Raw genomic sequence first — 18898 nt, forward strand, 5'->3', positions numbered from 1 at the left:
ATTTAGGCCAAGTTTGTTTAAATTTGGCTTAGTAGTTTCAGAGGAGAAGATTTTTGTAAAAGTTAACGGACAACGACGGACGATGGACACCAAGTCATGAGTAAGGCTCACTTAAGGGCCAGGTGAGCTAAAATCACAGGTGTTGTGATATTTGAATGTAAAATATATCTGTCAATTAATATATACCCTTATTTAAGTTAAAATTCTACATTTGCCACTCTTTTGAAACAAATTTCAGTAGAAAATGATCCTATATATGAAAATAAAGTTCACATACATACATACACTTACCTATAACAACAGTTTGTCTGGACTGGGATCAAATAAACTGGCTATGGTCAATGATCAACTTGACTGGACAGGTATCAACTTGACTGGACAGGTATCAACTTGACAGGACAGGGATCAACTTGACTGGACAGGGATCAAATAAATACTGATAATAGATGTATAAAATGAGAATATAAATGTTTCTATTTCAGGTTGAAAAAACAAGTGAAACTGCGAGCTACTGCTCACTGATGATACCCCGCCGCAAGTGGATAATATTAAAAGTGTAAAAATATGCAAGTGTTCCGTAAACAGGAAGTTGTCGAGTGATGAATCTGAAAACGCATCACAAGGGTATAGCTGACTTATATAAATCCTGAAACCAAATTTCAGAAATCCTTGTATTGTAGTTCCTGAGAAAAATGTGACGAAAATTTTCAACTTGGCTATCATGTGTAAAATCATACAAGTGTTCGGTAAACAGGAAGTTGTCAAGTGATCAATCTGAAAACGCATCACACGGTATAGCTGACTAAGACAAACCCTGAAACCAAATTTCAGAAATCCTTGTATTGTATTTCCGGAGAAAAATGCGACGAAAAATATTCATGGGACGGATGGACGGACTGACGGAAGGACAGACAGGGGTAAAACAGTATACCCCCCTTTTTTTAAAGCGGGGGTATAATAATTACATGTTATAAAGATGCTTGTCTACTGTTTGATACCATGTTGACCTCTTTCATTGATTGGTTGCTGTCTCATTGATATAGACCTCTAAACCTTCACTTTTACAGGATGCATTCTTTGTTTTTTGTGTCTTGTTTACTATATAAAAACACAGGTTTTGTGATATTTTGAATGTGAAATGTATCTGTTAATTATCTCCCCCTGTTAGAGTTAGAATTCTACATTAGCCTCTCCTTTGAAATAAATTTCAGTAGTAAATAATCATATATAGTTCATATAACCTACAATAGTAACTCAACTGGACAAGGATCACATCGACTGGACAAGGATCACAAGGACTGGACAAGGATCACAAGGACTGGACAATGATCCCAAGGACTGGACAATGATCACAGGGACTGGACAATGATCAAATAAATATCAATAATAGACATAATAGATGTTGAAACTGAAAATATAAATGATATAAAAACACTTTATAGATACACTTGTCTATTTTTAAAAACCATTTTGACTTCTTTTGTTGATTGTTTGCTGTCTCATTGACATAGACCTCCCATCTTGCATTCTTACAGCACAACTTTATTTCTTAGTGAACAACTCTATTTGTAATGTTTGCAATGTTTAATTAGTTTCGACATCCAAATGCAATTAAGTGCCAGTCTTTGAAAGAATCAGGCAATTTAGGGGAAAATCAAAACATGATCAGAAAAAAACCATCGAGCTTATCATGCTATTTAATACTAACCATCATCCTGAGTTAAAAATAATTGGTCTTTCGTTTGTGTGTGTCTGGTAATATCAAATAACTTGGTTAAAAAATTGGTTAGAATGATAGCAAATTATAGCAAATTACAGAGTTATCTCCCCTTATTCGTTAATTTCTAGTGCATTTCAACCAAATCGTATCTTCTATTACCAGAACAGATAATGGAAATAAATGTTATTTTTGTGCATAACTACATTTTACGAACTGAAATCCATGTCAAATTGGGTGGGGTTTTTTGGTCATGTTTTCACCACTGCCTGATTCTTACGCAGACTGGCACTTAATTTCGGAATTATGTTATTTTATTTCTTGTCTCCCCTTATACAAAAGCTGCCGAAAATACAACTTTTGTTTATCTTGTTCCAACAACATTAAAAACACTGGTGTAATGCTACTTAGAATGAATTCGCTAGCTCTGGATTATCTCCCATTTAAAAAATTTTACATTTAAAATTTCAATATATATTTCCGAGTTTCAATTGATAAAATAAATCATTAAATGTCCAATATATAAATATAATGTTCACTCACCTATAGAATGTATAGTAATTAATTATATGGACCTTGAATCAAATAAATATCAATAGCAGATCTTCAAATGAAAATATTAAATACATGTAACTTAATTATCATGATTATATATAGCATTGCTAAAATTTCCTGAAATTGTATTTACTTGTCATGAGGCTTAATTTAAAATATTGTTTGTTTGCCCTTTACCGACCGACCATATAATTTCGTTCCGCCTGAAAATCTTTTATTTGTATTTACCAGCAAGATTTTACTTTATTTAATTTTTCGTTCCTACCAAAAATCTTATATTTGTATTTCCCGCTCAAAACTTTTTTAGCGGAATTCTCAGGATTTATCTTTCCCGTAGCGTTTGACATGAACACTTGCATTTAGAGTTTCAAAGCATTTGTTTGAAATTGATGTGGAAAGCTTGTAATCATGATATGATCGTTTCTGTGTCTTTATACTTGAAGAGCAGGGTTTATTAAAAAAAAAAGTTCTTCCAATACAATCAATATCAACGTGTGTACAATCTATTTTGTAAATGGACGTTGTATCCTATGTAGGAATGGCCTTGGTGATCCGTTGATCAGGATGATTATGTTAACGATGACTTAGAACAGCATTGAAATATTATTTATATCTGACATGAACAAAAGGTCTGTAAAGTGGAGAATATTTGGCAGTAAAATCGCCAAGTTTTTCCATACAGATCATTTATACCCGGTAAATGCAATGTAAAATTCGTGACAATTGAGTTTCAAGTCCTGGAGCATTTTTATTGAAAACACAGGCAAACACGAAAATTTAAACACTATAGGAAGTGATTGTGTGATTGAAGAGTGAAGACGTGAATCTGACTTGGAGCGAATATTTGAAAGTTTTTTGTGTTTACCTTTAGTTACATTGTGTTACATTGTGTTATTTTTGTACATACAAAGTCATTATATCCTAGCATTAATATTTATTTAAAAAGCCCACAATTAAATAGTGTTTTAGTGAAAATCAACTGCAATACTTGTCAGAAAATTTTGACGCCATTTTTTTTCACATTATTTCATTTTTTCATTTATATTATACACGTAATTGCAAATAAACTCTTGTAATATACCAATATATATTAAATTTCTAAATTGTATTTAAGGCTGACCCCATTTCACAGAGATTGCCCAAAATTAATATCAGAATTACTGCTTCCAGTGCTTATATACAATATTTAGCTTGCATATAGAGTAGTATAGTGCCATAATTATATCAATATAGTGCTTGACATTTATATATATATATATATATACGAGTCTAAATTGAAAACTACGTTCAAACCTATGACTGCGTTGGATAAAAACCGCAATTTTTATACGTGTGCATGTCAAACAAATTTCGTTGTAGAAGGGTCTAAAAACAGCACAAACAACATTTCCCAAAAGACCAAAAGAGTGAAAAAGTATATTTAAACAAAACGCATTTGACTAACAGGTCGAACAACTGATGTTCTTTAACCCTGCTGACTGCCATTGACGATTGCCAAATAAAATTGATCACAAGATATTACAAATTGGATCCTAATATAAATTTAATACGTCACAGAAAAAAAAAAAAATTGTTAACTTGTGGACAGGATGTTGTGCCACAAACATTCGGTGTCAATATTTCTTTAGTACACCATATCCGGATTTCGACAATAAATGTCTCTTCAGTGATGTTAGGGATCGAAACGGTATTTGGAAGGCCATATAAAAAGTACCCTCATTTTTAGAGAAAGTACCCTCACTTTTCGATTAACTCTTGAATTTTAAGAGTCAATATATAGGATGAACGGATCATATAAACCGGAGGGAAAATATGATACATGCCCAAACAAAAAATATAAACGAGTCTAAATTGAAAACTACGTTCAAACCTATGACTGCGTTGGATAAAAACCGCAATTTTTATACGTGTGCATGTCAAACAAATTTCGTTGTAGAAGGGTCTAAAAACAGCACAAACAACATTTCCCAAAAGACCAAAAGAGTGAAAAAGTATATATATATAATAAAAACTATAAAACAAATTCCCATACGTTTCGGCCATTACGGCCTTCTTCATCGGAATAAATAACAACATTGAAACAACAATTACATCACTTGGATACATTACGTTATAATAACTTTTATGACGTTCATTTGCCGCGTTTTTCGCTTTTTCAATATAAATATATTTATCATCGTTCATACATTGTGTTGAGTCCTTCAGGTTCTAGAGTTTTTAATTTTTTTATCCAAAAGGCTTCTTTAGTTTTTCTGTAAGTTTCTGTCCCAAATACTCTTTCTATGGCGGTAACTTTTAAATTTGTTATTGAATGATTGTTCTGAATGAAATGGTTGGCTACTGGATCTTCTGTTTTCTTTGTTCGTATTTTTGAAAAGTTCAATAGCATTCGTTGATATAGTGTATCACCCGTTTGTCCTACATATATAACTTTTTCACATTTTGTACAATTAATCGCATATATCACGCCTACGGTTTTACAATTTATTTGTCCCTGAATGGTATATTCTTTGCCGGTGTTGTCACAAAATACATTGGTTTCATTTAAATGTGAGCATAGTGCACATTGTTTACCACATGGTCCACATCCATTAGTTTGCTTATAAAATAATAAATTATGCTTTTTGTGTACTAAGATGTCTTTTATGTTGTTATCACGTTTAAATGCCACGATAGGCAGATCGGGAAATATTTTCTTTAGTCTTTCGGATTGATGGAGAATTTTAAGATTTTTTCTAAGAATGGAATGTACATTTGGAAGCGCATTGGAAAAAGTAATTACTAAAGGTACCCTGTTGTTTTCTTTCTTCTGTTTGTACTTTAATAGATCTTCTCGGTTTAATTTGTCGACTTTCTTCAATTGAACTTCAGTGGACGAGTTATTGTATCCACGTTCTTTTAGGTGCGTTTTTATTTCTTCTCTTCTTGTTTTGTAATCTTCTTCTGTTGAGCAAATTCTTTTGACACGAATGCCGAGTCCATATGGTATAGCATTTTTTACAGAGTTTGGATGGCTTGACGACACATGTAAGTATTGGTGTTTATCTGTTGATTTTGTATAAAGATCTGTTTTAAGTTGTCCGTTTTCTATGTGTACAAACACATCAAGAAATTCAATTTTTTCAGTTGAGTAACGCATTTCTGTTTTAATTCGCGGATGCAAACTGTTTGACATTTCGTGAAATTTTTTTAATTCATCTAAACCATGTTCCCATATCCCCCAGATGTCATCAACATATCTCCAATATGAAAATGGTTGTAAATTGCTGTTTTGAAATAAATTTTCTTCCCATTGTCCGAGGTAGGTGCAAGCATAATTCATGCCTAGATGGGAACCAATAGCTGTTCCTTCAGTTTGTAAAAAGTGCTTTCCGTTGAAGCTAAAATTATTATTTTCAATGACTAAATCCATCATTTTAAGAACATCTTCAGTTGGGATTGATGTGTTAGTTCGATTTTCTAGTGCTGATTTACATGCTTCTCCTGCTTCTTTTCTTGGTACGCTTGGATATAATTTAGTTACATCTAAACAAAACATTATTGCGTTGTCTGGTAAAGGCAGTTGTATTGCATTTAATTTGTTTAAAAAATCTGTTGTGTCTTTGATATACGTGGGCAAGTTCCGAACATTCTCCGAAAGCTCGTTTTTGACTATTTCCGCGATTTTTTCTGTGGGATGGTTCCGCCCATTAATAATTGTTCTAACTGGGTGATTTTGTTTGTGTAATTTCGGATTAGCTTGTACCTTTCCGGGACATGTTCCTTTCGGTAAGAGATATTTTTTCATGTCTTTATCTATTATTTCTCTTTTACATAAATTTTCTACGAGTTTTTTTACTTTATTTTCATTTTTCTGTGTTAGATCTTTATCTATTGCTGTGTACGTATCGTTGTTATCTAATTCTTTTTCTACCTCTAATTTATAATCTTCTGTGTTCATTATTACAACTCCGGATGATTTGTCGCTTGGTCGTATCACGATGCTTGTATCATACAAAAGTTCCCGCATTGCTTTTTCTTCTTCAATAGTTATATTCATTTTGAATTTTCGACTTAATCTACTTAAAATTTCATCTTTTACGGTTTGTATATACTCATCTAACCATCTTTCTTTTCCTGCGGAGGGTGTGAACGTACTTGATTTTTTGAATTTAGTATACTCGTTTTGGTAATTTTCTTTTTCCTTGTTTTCTTCGAAAAAATGTTCGCGAAGACGCATTCTTCTTTCCCATATCTTGAGATCAGCTATAAGTTTCCCCATGTCTACTTTTCTTCTAGTTGGAACAAACTTAAATCCTTTTGACAATAATGTTTTCTGTGCGCTCGTTAATTTTTTGGAAGATTTATTAATAACCTCACATTTTGCCTCGCAGTTTTGTTTATTAAAATTATCTATTGACTCTTCTGGTTTGTTTCTTGATATTGAATTTGTTTCCTTTGCTAAATTAGGTTTGGTAATTGGATTGCATGAACATGGTCTTGGTTTATTTTTTACAAGCGAAAAATGATTGTTTTCATGTAGTATTGTGATATACGGCATGCCATGGTTGCAATGTTTATTTCTTGAAAATTGGTTCCATTCAGCTATGAGACCGACTTTAGTTTTAATAAAAAAATCAATATTATATGTTTCACTAGCTGCTATAATTTCTGCTTCCGTAGCCCAGGATGTGGAGTGTCCATCTGTTTTTGAAATGTTATTTATATGGGTATCGAAATCACCGTCAATAAATTCCGTATAAAAGTTTTTGTCTTTTGAAATTGTTGTTAAAATTTGGTGACGTATATCTTCATGTCTTTCTTGGGTGTCGAATAAATATTTTGAGATGCATCGAAAAAAACAATTCCCGTCTTTCACTATGTTTACATTCTGCTCTTTAATCGGGCTAGTTCTAGTATGAATATCTATTGTTAATTTATTGTTGTTGCGTAATTCGTTGCTTTGACATTTTATTGCGGAGATTTTCTTGCTTTTCGTTCTTTTAATTTTTTCTTCTATTTTTTGCAGTTCATTCTCATGATTTTGTTGAATTTCTTGTAAAATATCAATTCCAAAAATGTGTATGATGTTGCTGTGTATTTGTGTTAAATTGTTATCAACTTCTTGAATTTGTGTAGCACATACCTTTATACTTTCTTTGATTAATTGATATGAAGAGTTCTGTAAGATATTATTCACATTTTCTTGATGACTGGCACCCACATTACCTAAGTTTAATGTCCACTTTAAATTAAATCCCTTTGGTATGATTTTAAGTCTATCACAGGTTTCCAAAAATGAAAGATGACTTCCGTAGCGGCATTTCTTTTCACATAATTTAAAAAGTCTTCTACTCCAACTTTCAAAGTTTCCAACTGATTGCAATTGCGTGTATTCCATGCTGTTTACTGTTTATACATAAAGTCTCTGAATGATTGTATAATAAAAACTATAAAACAAATTCGTTACGGCCTTCTTCATTGGAATAAATTACAACATTGAAACAACAATTACATCACTTGGATACATTACGTTATAATAACTTTTATGACGTTCATTTGCCGCGTTTTTCGCTTTTTCAATATAAATATATTTATCATCGTTCATACATTGTGTTGAGTCCTTCAGGTTCTAGAGTTTTTATTTTTTTTATCCAAAAGGCAAAATTGCAATAACTCTTTAAGGGGTCAATAAACAATTTTGGTCCTATTGACTAATTTGTAGATCTTACTTAGCTGAATAATTTTGCTGTCACAGTTTACCTTTATCTATTATAAAACTCGAGATAATAACCAAAAAGTTCTATTAGATGTTAAATAGAAATACGCAATATTTCGCTAAACAAATAAGCTTCATCAGGCGTGTGCATCTCTCAAGGTGAAATCGATGCATGACCATGCATCCGATAAATTAGCTTCATCAGGCAGGTGCATCTCTCAAGGTGAAATCGGATGCATGAATCAGGCGTGTGCATCTCTCAAGGTGAAATCGGATGCATGACCATGCATCCGACTTCACCTTGAGAGATGCACACGCCTGATGAAGCTAATTTGTTTAGTGAAATATTGCGTATTTCTATTTAACATCTAATAGAACTTTTTAATGTATTAATTAGTGTGTTTAAGTTATATTCTTAGACATTTATATAATTTTAATTCAGTAACTGTATCAGTTTATTTTCACAAACTGATCCACGCTCAGATAGATTGAATGTTGATTGTTGCTATTTTTAGACACTATATATATGCAGGCGATTTGGTGTCACGATATCGCAGTAGCATGCGTTTGAATCCCGGCGAGGGAAGAACAAAAAATTTGCGAAAGCAAATTTTACAGGTCTTACATTGTTGGGTTGATGTTTAGACGAGTTGTATATATATATATATATATTATCTAACATTGAACAAATCCAGAATCACTAACTTCTGCCTAACATATGTCACTGAATAAACTTCACAAACAGCTTAGCAAGCCAGAAATATCTCCATCAAATACAAGAGCTTATACTCCAGTGGTTTTATCAGATAGTAAAGGAATTAAATTAAAAAAATCAAGTATTTTTGGACCATCCTGTTACTCAACATATTCAATGGTGGTGCAAAGGTGGTGAAACTTTTCAAAACCGTTACGACTGGCTGAAAGCAAACTTAAGCAGCAAGCTAACAACAACAGGCATTATTCAGTTATATGTTTGGTTAGGTACTTGTAACCTCACACAAAAAGACGGCCATTATACATAAGATCCACTGACAACTCTCCTGTAGACAAATGCATAGAAAAATTGTCAAAAATTGACATTAAAGAACAATAACTCTTTAAGGGGTCAATAAACAATTTTGGTCCTATTGACTAATTTGTAGATCTTACTTAGCTGAATAATTTTGCTGTCACAGTTTATCTTTATCTATTATAAAACTCGAGATAATAACCAAAAACTTCAAAATTTCTCTAAACTCACCAATTCATGGGCTGCAACCAAACAAGGAGTTGTCTGATGTGCCTGAAAATTTCAGGACAGATAGATCTTGACCTGATGAACATGTATACCCTTTTCAGATTTGCTCAAAATGCTTTAGTTTCAAAGATATCAGCCAAAACTGCAGTTTACCCCCATGTTCTATTTTTAGCCCTGGCGGCCATCTTGGTTGATGGGCGGGTTCATCGGATACATTTTTTAAACTAGATACTCTAAGGAAGATTTAGGCCAAGTTTCTTTAAATTTGGACTAGTAGTTTCAGAGGAGAAGATTTTTGTAAAAGTTAACGGATGACGACGGACGACGGACACCAAGTGATGAGTAAAGCTCACTTGGCCCTTTGGTCCAGGTGAGCTAAAATCACAGGTGTTGTGATATTTGAATGTAAAATATATCTGTCAATTAATATCTACCCTTGTTAGAGTTAAAATTCTACATTTGCCACTCTTTTGAAACAAATTTCAGTAGAAAATGATCCTATATGAAAATATAGTTCACATACATATATACACTTGAGTATGTCAATAAAGGCTTTGATTTTGTAAATATTGCCGGTATATTTAACGACCATTCTGTTAAAGAACAATTTCCTGGTTATTTGACAATACTGAGCTACCTCTTATTTGTTATATTTACAAGAAATCTACCCGGTAATTTGTGTTTAATTATAGCCAATAACCACAATAAACCTATTTCTCGTATCAAACATAAACTAAAAGAACTAGCCAAGGAATTTGTTTTTGTCCCGGCCGATAAAGCTGCTAATAATATTATTATTGTTTGACGTAAATTTTACATTGAGGTTCTGAAAAAGGAAATCACCAATTCACCAACATTCCAACTGACTCCATTTTCAGAAAACGAAATCTGTAACAAACATAAACTTTTAGCCACCGCTTTACAAGCAGAGCCAAATACAATGAAAGTCCCAACTATGTATTGGCTTCCAAAGCTACACAAAACCCCTTACAAATATAGATTTATTTCGTCTTCAAGCCATTGTTCAACTACTAAATTGTCTATTCTTCTTACCAGCACACTTGGTACAATTAAAAACCTTATAATAAATTGTTCAAATAAGGCCTTCGAAAATAGTGGAATAAATTACTTTTGGAGTGTCAAGAACTCGTTGGAAGTACTTGATAAATTGCATGCTCATATTGGTGATTTTGAATCTGTTCAAAGTTTTGATTTTTCTACCCTGTATACCACATTGCCTCACATTCTCATTAAGAAAAAATTCACACACCTAATTAAATGGGCATTCAAAAAATCAGAATGCGAATATATATGTTCAAACTCTTTTAGGTCATTTTTTAGTAGCAATAAACAAAAAAACTATGTTAATTGGACATGCTTTGATACTATATATGCCCTTGAATTTTTTGTTCGCTTTGGGGATTCCGTATATCGTCAGATTATCGGAATTCCAATGGGGACTAGCTGTGCACCACTTATTGCGGACCTCTTTTTGTATTGTTATGAGTTACAATTTATGACAAAAATAAGCAAAGACCCATCAAAGCAACATCTGATAAACAAATTTAATAATACTTTTAGATATTTGGATGATATTTTGGCTCTCAATAATGACGACTTCAGTATGTATATTAATGAAATTTACCCTGCTTAACTTACTTTAAATAAAGCTAATACTAATAATGACCACTGCCCTTTCCTCGATCTTGATATCTATATCACTAACGGAATGCTGAATACTAAAATTATGATAAAAGGGATGATTTTTCATTTCCTATCGTTAATTATCCGTTTTTAGATGGTGACGTTCCCTTGTCACCATCTTACGGTGTTTATATATCTCAACTTGTACGATTCGCTCGTGTTTGTAACAATGTTTTAGATTTTAACGAGAGAAATTTATGTATTACTGAAAAATTATAACACCAGGGTTTTCGATATCACAAACTAGTCAAAACTTTTACTAAATTTTATCATCGGTATAAAGACATCATTCGTAAATATAGCTCAACATGCAGACTTTTTATACGTTCAGGTATTTCACATCCAATTTTTTATGGAAATATTCTTTATAAAGCACAAAGGTGTCAGTATTCACGTCAGAAACTTACAAAACCTTTAAATAGACTGATTAAGAAGAGATATAATTACGATACTGTTGTCAAGTCATGTCAGTTAACTGCTAGTAGTCTGTTGTTATTTATGTATTATTGTCAATTTGTTTATTTTCTTTGGTTACATCTTCTGACATCAGACTCGGACTTCTCTTGAACTGAATTTTAATGTGCGTATTGTTATGCGTTTATTTTTCTACATTGGTTAGAGGTATAGGGGGAGGGTTGAGATCTCACAAACATGTTTAACCCCGCCGCATTTTTGCGCCTGTCCCAAGTCAGGAGCCTCTGGCCTTTGTTAGTCTTGTATTATTTTTATATTAGTTTCTTGTGTACAATTTGGAAATTAGTATGGCGTTCATTATCACTGAACTAGTATATATTTGTTTAGGGGCCAGCTGAAGGACGCCTCCGGGTGCGGGAATTTCTCGCTACATTGAAGACCTGTTGGTGACCTTCTGCTGTTGTTTTTTATTTGGTCGGGTTGTTGTCTCTTTGACACATTCCCCATTTCCATTCTCAATTTTATTGATATATAAAAATGATAGAAATATTCTTGCTTTGTACGAGATCAAGACAAAATATTCAACACAAACACGCCCTAACATAAAAAGGAGCACTCGATTTTTCTTTTTGATACAATTATTACCCATTTTTGGATTTTTTTCTTGAGTCACATAAAGGAAGGGCAGACACGAAAAATACTGAACTAATAGATTGATATGTTTTCCGTCCGTAGTAATTTTTTTTTTTAAATCGGAGTTTATGCATTTTCTACATCCAACAGGAAAAATACTCATGTCGTCGACTTGATATCTAATTGTTCTGCTTAACTTTGTACTAAATAAAACTTATGCAAGTGGTGTTTTTAAACAGGTCGACAACTCTAGATTTCCTGACGTCAGAATATATTTGCAAAGTAATTTCCAAAACACAAGGCCAATGATGGCCTTGAAAAACTGACCAATCGACTAAATGAACTACAATGCGGTGTGGGCTACTACGAGTTTACTATAGCTTGAAAACACGTGGAATTAGTGGGAAAAGTGAAAGATAATATTGTGGCTGGGATTCTCAAAATAAATGTTTTTGTTTTGCAAATATGTTTATTGAAATATATCTATAATACTAAAATGACGAGGTCCAATTTTTCAGCCGTCATCACGTAAAACCGACGAATCAAAGAATTCAACTTCATATATAACTAATACAGTACAAAGGCGTAGATTAAAAATTACACCACTCCAGGCTCTTTTGTTTTCCACGTAATTGATATTGCCAATAATAAAAAAGTTCCGGGCCGAGTCCGATACCGATACCAATAGTATATTCACCTGTTACCGATTACCTTATTTGTACACGTTCCGCATCTAACAGCCGCACCACCAAACGGTGTATTCAGGATAAATGTGCTATATGCACGGGTCATAATCACAGGGTTGACACTACTAAATTGTCAAATTGTTACCTATTGTAGTATTTTAATCAGTAAGACTTTCTAAGATAACAATACGATTACTAAAGAATAAGGCGTATAGGTACAGTTTTCAATTTGTTAGCGGGCATGACGTAAAACAGCGAATCAAAAAATTCACCTTTATTTATAATTAATATAGGACAATGCTGTTGATTAAAAAATACTCCATTCCAGGACCTTTTGTTTTCCAAATAATTAATATTACCAGAGACATATATTATATCTATAATACTAAAATTACGAGGTCCAATTTGTCAGCCGTCATCACGTAAAAAAAACGAACCAAAGAATTCAACTTTATATATAACTAATATAGTACAAAGGTGTAGATTAAAAATTACACCACTCCAGGCCCTTTTGTTTTCCACGTAATTAATATTGCCAATAATTAAGAAGTTCCGGGTCAAGTCCGATACCGATACCAATAGTATATTCACCTGCTACCTATTACCTTATTTGTACGTTCCGCATCTGACAGGCGCACCAGCAAACGGTGTATTCAGGATTAATATGCTTATTCAGGATTTATATGCTATATACACGGGTCATAATCACAGGGTTGACACTACTAAATTGTCAAATTGTTACAGGTCTATTGTAGTATTTTAATCAGTAAGACTTTCTAAGATAACAATAAGAATATAAAAAATAAGGCGTATAGGTACAGTTTTTAATTTGTTAGCGTGCATGACGTAAAACAGCGAATCAAAGAATTCAACTTAATATTAATATAACTAATATAGGACAATGCTGTTGATTAGAAAATACTCCATTCCAGGACCTTTTGTTTTCCAAATAATTAATATTACCAATAATTGATAAGTTGCAGTTCGACGGGTTCAAACAGAAAGATTTAAAAGGAGGAAACTGTATCTTATAATCGGCATGACTTTATCAGATGACAATATTAGTACTAAAATAAGGCTTGCGCATACTTATATACTTTAATTCAGTCACGGACCCGCGACATCACGATAGGTACAGTTTTCAATTTGTTAGCGGGCATGACGTAAAACCGCGAATCAAAAAAATTAACTTTATTTATAACTTATATAGAACAATGCTGCTGATTAAAAAATACTCCATTCCAGACCCTTTTGTCTTCCAAATAATTAATATTACCAATGATTGATAAGTTCCAGTTCGACGGGTTCAAACAGAAAGATTTGAAAGCAGAGAAAACTGTGTATCTTATAATCGGCATGCCTTTATCAGATGACAATACTAATACTAAAATAAGGCTTGCGCATAGTTATATTCTTGAATTCAGTCACGGACCCGCGATATCACGGGTGTGTTCTAGTCTATAATACTAAAATTACGAGGTCCAATTTGTCAGCCGTCATCACGTAAAAACGACGAATCAAAGAATTCAACTTTATATATAACTAATATAGTACAAAGGTGTAGATTAAAAATTACACCACTCCAGGCCATTTTGTTTTCCACGTAATTAATTTTGCCAATAATTAAGAGGTTCCGGGTCGAGTCCGATACCGATACCAATAGTATATTCACCTGTTACCTATTATACCTTATCTGTACGTTCCGCATCTGACCGGAGCACCAACAAACGGTGTATTCAGGATTAATATGCTATATACACGGGTCATAATCACAGGGTTGACACTACTAAATTGTCAAATTGTTACCTATTGTAGTATTTTAATCAGTAAGACTTTCTAAGATAACAATACGAATGCTAAAAATCTGGACTAAAAATAAGGCGTATAGGTACAGTTTTCAATTCGTTAGCGGGCATGACGTAAAACAGCGAATCAAAGAATTCAACTTTATTTATAACTTATATAGGACAGTGCTGTTGATTTAACAATACTCCATTCCAGGACCTTTTGTTTTCCAAATAATTAATATTACCAATAATTGATAAGTTCCAGTTCGAAGGGTTCAAACAGAAAGATTTGAAAGCAGAGAAAACTGTATATCTTATAATCGGCATGACTTTATCAGATGACAATACTAATACTAAAATAAGGCTTGCGCATAGTTATATACTTTAATCCAGTCACGGACCCGCGATATCACGGGTGTGTTCTAGTGTCTCTGATATTACCAATAATTGATAAGTTCCAGTTCGACGGGTCCAAACAGAAAGATTTAGATTTGAAAGCAGAGAAAACTGTGTATCTTATAATCGGCATGATTTTATCAGATGACAATACTAATACTAAAATAAGGCTTGATTTAGTCACGGACCCGCAATATCACGGGTGTGTTCTAGTATAATATAATCTTCAATTTGCATGCTCAGATTAAAAAAGAATTGTTTACGGTCTTCACAATTCGACTTTCTTTTTCGCCTTGTAAAAGTAGCTGAACAGTTGTTCCATTGTTCTGTATTGTACCTGTGCATTAATTTCACGGCGTGAAACAGTGAAATTTCAGATGGAGTGACCACTCTCCAGAACGTAAATGTTTTGAGCTCTTTAAAGGGAAACTTCGCAAAAAAATCAAATATTGATATTATGTCCATTCTGTATAAAAATGCTCAAATTTATAAATATTAAAGTTTTATTCCGCTAGATAAGAGATCACCATCGATTTTAAATTTTGAGTATCAGTTCTATCCCTTCCGCCATTTTGAAATCTTGTCCAAATAAAAATCACGATATGTCTATAAACCACAAAGAAACAAAACTACAGTAACCGATGTAGTCTTAATTACGTGTCGATATCTTGTCAATCGTACGGTTGTTTTATCTGACTAACTAACTTGATACGGAAAATGTTCTTATTTTTTTAATATCCATATAGTCTGTTATTTTTAAACTGTTAATATTGGAATTAGTTAAAAAGTCAAAGTTCGAATCATAAATAAGTGTTCCGTGAAAATTGTTTTCGAAAATCTAATTCGTTCATAATTCTTTAAAGTAATATACTTTATTCAAATAAATTAGGATCTTCGCTCCACTGGTCACCCGCATGGCTTAAGGTATCACTCCCAAAGGTATTGTGAGGGGTGTAAGGTGACACGTCCAGGTATTCAAGCTATTTCCTGTCGGGCTTGCAAGTTCATGCATCGTTTCACTTCTGTAGGTATTGATCAGTGTACACGGCCGATAACTTATAACTTTCCATTTTGAACTATCAGGTGCATGTATAATATACCGGTACATCTCTGTCTTGCGTGTCCGAAAGTGATATTATAATATACTAGTCATTACTTAACTCATACGCTTGTTTATAAATAAAATTTCTGGTGTAAAGAATATTATTCATAAAAAAAAAATTGATACAAAAAAAAAAAAAAAAAAAAAATTGAAGATATACAAATATACTTATTTTTTCCAAGGGTTAATTTGGGAAAATCAGAGACATATAATTGTATTATATGTCTCTGGGAAAATGTTATATTTACTCGTTGTCAATAGTAAAGGACATAGTTGGATCATTCCAGAAATGTTGATTAAAAAAATGTGCGCTCTTGTCGACGATTCGTTTATACGCCCGGATAGAAAGTTACGGAACTACAGCGCAATTTAAAATATATACATGTATACATTGAACATAAGACAGAAACATACATTTTGTGCAAATTGTGGTACAAGTTTTGTAAATAGACTAGTCCACGTATACCAACAGTATGTAATCATCCAATTCGATAGACTATTGTATACCAAAAGAAGAAGAAGAAGAGGACCAATTTGATTTAAATACAGGTCGATCTATAACTTGCTTTGGTTCATCGAAGTTATGAACATAGTAAAATCACAGATTTATATATCAATTAGATTGTTCTCGAATAAAGAAAGAAATTCGTCATCATCACAATTGTTCCGACATATGCAACTGGACGTACACAAATAATCCCAGAGGGATGTGAATATTTTCTAGGAAAGCTATTGAGTATTAAAGTTTCAAATCATTTTCGGGATTTGTTTTCTTTCTTGATATTCAATGACAGCAAATTTAAAGAATAAACTGCTTGACAGATATTTGTCCGCTTTAGGGGTATTCTTGCCAGTTGAACAGACTTATAATTACATTCAAAAATATGGAAAGATGACATTAAATTCGTTGTCTTTTGTTTTTAAACATCTTTGGTCAAATAGTTATTAAGTATTATACGTTGTGAGACGAAGACTATTTTAATAAGGACGTCCCCGATTATGATTAAATTTGGTTGACGTTTTTCACACTTGATAAAGAATATCTATTCGTAATTTTTCGATTCCATTCCAAGAAGACTTTAAATTTGCTGTCAATTTTTTAAAACTTCTCGAGTAGAAAAATATTTTTTCTTTATTCGTTCATATTATATTCCGCTTCGGTAGAGTTATCTTCAGTGAGTTCCAATTATTAATTTATACGTGGCTTTTAAAAAGTCTAAATCTAAGTGTTCTCATTCATTTATATGCCTAATAAAGACAAATAAAAATACTTTGGTAAAGCTATTTATAAATTCTAAGTTCTCCTTTTTATTAGACATCAATCAAGGACAAAAGGTGTAAATGATTAATCATTTCAATCGGACATATGATTTAAGTTTCCCGTCTTTAACCGAAAATTGTGTATTTCTTAGTAAATTAACTTATTTGAATTCAAATAAATAATAGCACCAAACATAATGAAATAATTCCACGGCGATCAATTTTTATTTGTCACCAACTTGAATATATATTTTAAATATGTGTATTGAATGCTCCCTTGTCTTATAATTCACTGATCCGAATAGACAGTCACACCTGGCAAGGTGTGCCCGAGAGGCGTGGTTAAATACCGAAGTGCAAATAACAATTTACCTTTCAACAAGCCATCTACGAGTATTGCCACAGAACCGTGAATACACACATCGTATCAACCAAGTCATAGCAGAGATAGTAAAAGGTCAATAAGAGTACACCAACATATTGTCTTTACAGATTATTGTACTTTACTTTGTTCACCTTATCAGTCCGAAAATATATTATATATCAATATACTAAATAAATAAATGATTGGGAATACGTTAATGTAATAAACAGTCAAGAGAATTTCCGAACGCAATTTGGTTCCGAATAATATCTATCACGCTTTGTGCATGCAGACTCCACGCGGCCTTGACGTGATTTTACTATTTTTAGAATAATTGCATAGTAACCAAATGCACTTGATTCAACCTTTACTTATTATGCAACATTTTTGACCTGGCCGTGATTAATGTCCTATAATAAGAACCCATGTAGCTTTCACCTGATTCTCTATTTATAGAAAAATGTCAGAGTAACCTGTCCATATGAACTGGATTGATTCTTATCATGTTATTTATATGGAGCGCCTAAATAAATTTCTTATTAACAGAATTTGTAGTGTCAGATGTTATATTAATTTATTTATGGCATCTTAAACTGTAAATGCATACTATACGCTTTTATACCCCAACATAAAAAATAGGGGCTAATAGGGTGGTTAAGTGTAAAGAAATTTAAAGAGAATGATTAAACCAAAATAAGGAACACAGACCAATGACATGATAATGGGAAGAATACAGAAATTCGCCACTTCTATCGAAACACTCTTTAAGCAACATTTGCTATTTGCTCATTGGTGAAGGTTGAAAATGCTTCATTTTACATATTTTTTAAAGCAACTTCTAAACATAATGCATTTGGTTTCGCTCATTGTTGAAGGCCGTAAATGCTTCATTTTTCATATTTTTTTTAACAAATTCTAACTAAATATAATGCATTTGTTTTTTCTCATTGTTGAAGGCCGTAAATGCTTCACTTTTCAAATTTTGTTGTGTCCATATCAACGGCAGCCATTTTGACATTTTTCAAAAGAGATGTCAAAAACATTTCACTTAAGTCCAATATTATGTCAGAACATGCTACTTTTACGGTGTTCCCCCAAAGGTTTCACTTTGTTTGCTGCATGCAAACTCTAAGCAGCCTTCACTTGATTTTCAGTATTTTGAGATTGAAAAATCCCGATGTATCCGAGTATTTAAGAACAATCCCGAAACAACCGAATGAACTTTCGTCAGGCTTTATCATATATCAATATACTAAGTAAATAAATGATTGGGAATACGTTAATGTAATAAAAAGTCAAGAGAATTTCCGAACGCAATTTGGTTCCGAATAATATCTATCACGCT

General features: G+C 32.6%; 1 protein-coding gene across 1 annotated transcript; it reads right to left on the reverse strand.

The window, feature by feature from the left end:
* Positions 1–4445: 4445 nt before the first annotated feature.
* On the reverse strand, positions 4446–5810 carry LOC134702427 (uncharacterized). The gene has a single exon (XM_063563333.1). It carries the CDS (start codon positions 5808–5810, stop codon positions 4446–4448), a length of 1365 nt encoding a protein of 454 aa, XP_063419403.1.
* Positions 5811–18898: the final 13088 nt, after the last annotated feature.

Source organism: Mytilus trossulus, unplaced genomic scaffold (assembly GCF_036588685.1).
Source record: "Mytilus trossulus isolate FHL-02 unplaced genomic scaffold, PNRI_Mtr1.1.1.hap1 h1tg000460l__unscaffolded, whole genome shotgun sequence".
NCBI classification, from domain to species: Eukaryota; Metazoa; Mollusca; class Bivalvia; order Mytilida; family Mytilidae; genus Mytilus; species Mytilus trossulus.